The sequence below is a fragment of the Hippocampus comes genome, unplaced genomic scaffold (genome assembly GCF_001891065.2).
Source record: "Hippocampus comes isolate QL1 unplaced genomic scaffold, H_comes_QL1_v1.1 C17022277, whole genome shotgun sequence".
NCBI lineage: Eukaryota > Metazoa > Chordata > Actinopteri > Syngnathiformes > Syngnathidae > Hippocampus > Hippocampus comes.
Window position 1 is genome coordinate 1 of NW_017841884.1, and position 1919 is coordinate 1919.

General features: G+C 40.9%; 1 protein-coding gene across 1 annotated transcript; it reads left to right on the forward strand.

The window, feature by feature from the left end:
- Nucleotides 1-7: 7 nt before the first annotated feature.
- LOC109509772 (vitellogenin-1-like) lies at nt 8-1598 on the forward strand (the record flags this gene model as incomplete). Its single annotated transcript, XM_019859621.1, has 5 exons — nt 8-44; nt 121-277; nt 450-607; nt 1214-1379; nt 1473-1598. Coding segments are annotated over exons 1-5 (618 nt in total), but the record flags the coding sequence as incomplete, so codon positions are not given.
- Between the last annotated feature and the right edge of the window lie 321 nt (nt 1599-1919).

The following is a 1919-nucleotide window of genomic DNA, read 5'->3' on the forward strand; positions in this document are numbered from 1 at the left end:
AGTCCTTTCAACGTGAAGGGCGGAAGCTTCAAGATGAAAGCAACGTAAGACATGACTCCATCTTAAATTCCGCTCACAGTGAACCTCGCTCGACCATGCTGACCTGCATCCATCCTGCAGGAAGGAATTACTGCTGCTCGATGTGAGAGACACACCTTCTCCTGTTACCGGCACATATGGGCCAATGGAAAATAGAGGCAACATTGTTTACAAGTTCGTTGAAGTAGGACCACATCTTCCCATCGTCATGCAGAGCTTGGATGATGCGGTATCAAAGGTAATTCAATCGAATGCAAATACAGCGGGAATAGAAATCATCCGTGTAGAAACACTAAGTGAAGCATTGCATTTGCTTTCACGTTTCATTTCATGCTATCGTTCCATGAAAATCAAACGCGATACACACCGAGTATGGACCGACATAATGAAATGTTTCTCCCCATCCGCAGGCTGTTGAGTTGATCAAGCATTTGGCTCAGGTCAATAGCTACCAAATTGAGAGTGCCACAACTGAGGATGTGATGAAATTGTATCAACTACTGCGATTGGTGCCATACGAAGGATTAGAAGTGATGTGGAAGCAGTTTGCGGCACATGACGAGTACAGGTGGAGTATCTGAAACTTTCGGTTGGTTGTACAGGATTAAAATGTGGTCAATTGACAGAATTGTCTACTCTTTTTCCTCGAGAATATTCAAGTGATATTTGTTAGTTCAACACATTTTGACACATTTGTCTGAAATAAGTGAATGGAATCAAAGGGGTTTTGTTGTTGTTGTTCTCTGTGTTGTAAGAAAGAAACGGACTGACCCTGCAAATTGCATCTTGTTAAAGATTTGTGTTGCCACATCAAAATAACAAGTCGGCTGATTGGCCAGCATGTTTTCACAGTGAACATGATGTCAAAATCAGATCCACTTGAACAGAATGAGTAATGACTGAATATTTAATCCTCATTCAGTTTAAAACGTCTTCAGTCTGACACTTTATCTGATTAAAGATGCATTGTCATGTCGGTTTGATTAAAGAAAGGTTAATGTAAAAAGCAGCTCTCCATTAAAACGAAGGAAACCATTGACACTTAATATTTTATTAAAAGCCACCCCTGACCTTCATTTCTACAACACGATTTAATTTAATTAGTTGAAGGATAATCTTTGACGTGAAAGATTAGAAGCGCTTAATCAATTTCCTCTGACTTTGCCCTCATTAGACGGTGGTTTTTGGACACGGTTGTGGAAGTCAACGATGCCAGAATCCTTAAGTTCCTCCAGATGAGGTTCCAGAAAGGAGACATAACTGTTTCCGAGGCCTTCCAAACGCTCTTATTGGCCTTCGAACACCTTGAGCCTCTTCCTGAACTGGTTGAGATGGCTAAAGTGAGGATGGGGAAAAAAAAAAAGTGCCAAAAAGCTGTTTGAACAAAGATGACCCTTGTGTTCCATGATTACATTGCTGCCTTTTCTCCTCAGGGGTTCCTGAGCCTGCCCTACAGTCGATCTAACGTCTTTATATGGCAAACTGTGGCACTTTCTTATGGCTCACTGGTGTACAAGCACTGCACCTACTACACACCTTGTCCAGTGTCTGCTGTTCAGGTAAAGAAAAGAAAGAATCATGCATGCATTGCATTTGAATTTGGGAGAATCTTTCACTACTACTTGAAATTGTTATCTAGTTTTGATGAGGTCACCCCACCCGACTCCAAGTCCACTTCCAGACAGGCAAATTTTCAAACCGCTCTTCTATTAAGAGCTTTGTTCGGATTATAATTTGTTCGGCTAGCTCTTTATGTGGCGAGGAATATATTTAGGATGAGACGTGATTCCGCCCCGTCAAGTACGGTAGCAAAACAATATTATTAAGCGTTAATATGATAAATGCAATTACATTACATTTCAAAAGTCTCGAAAAAAAAA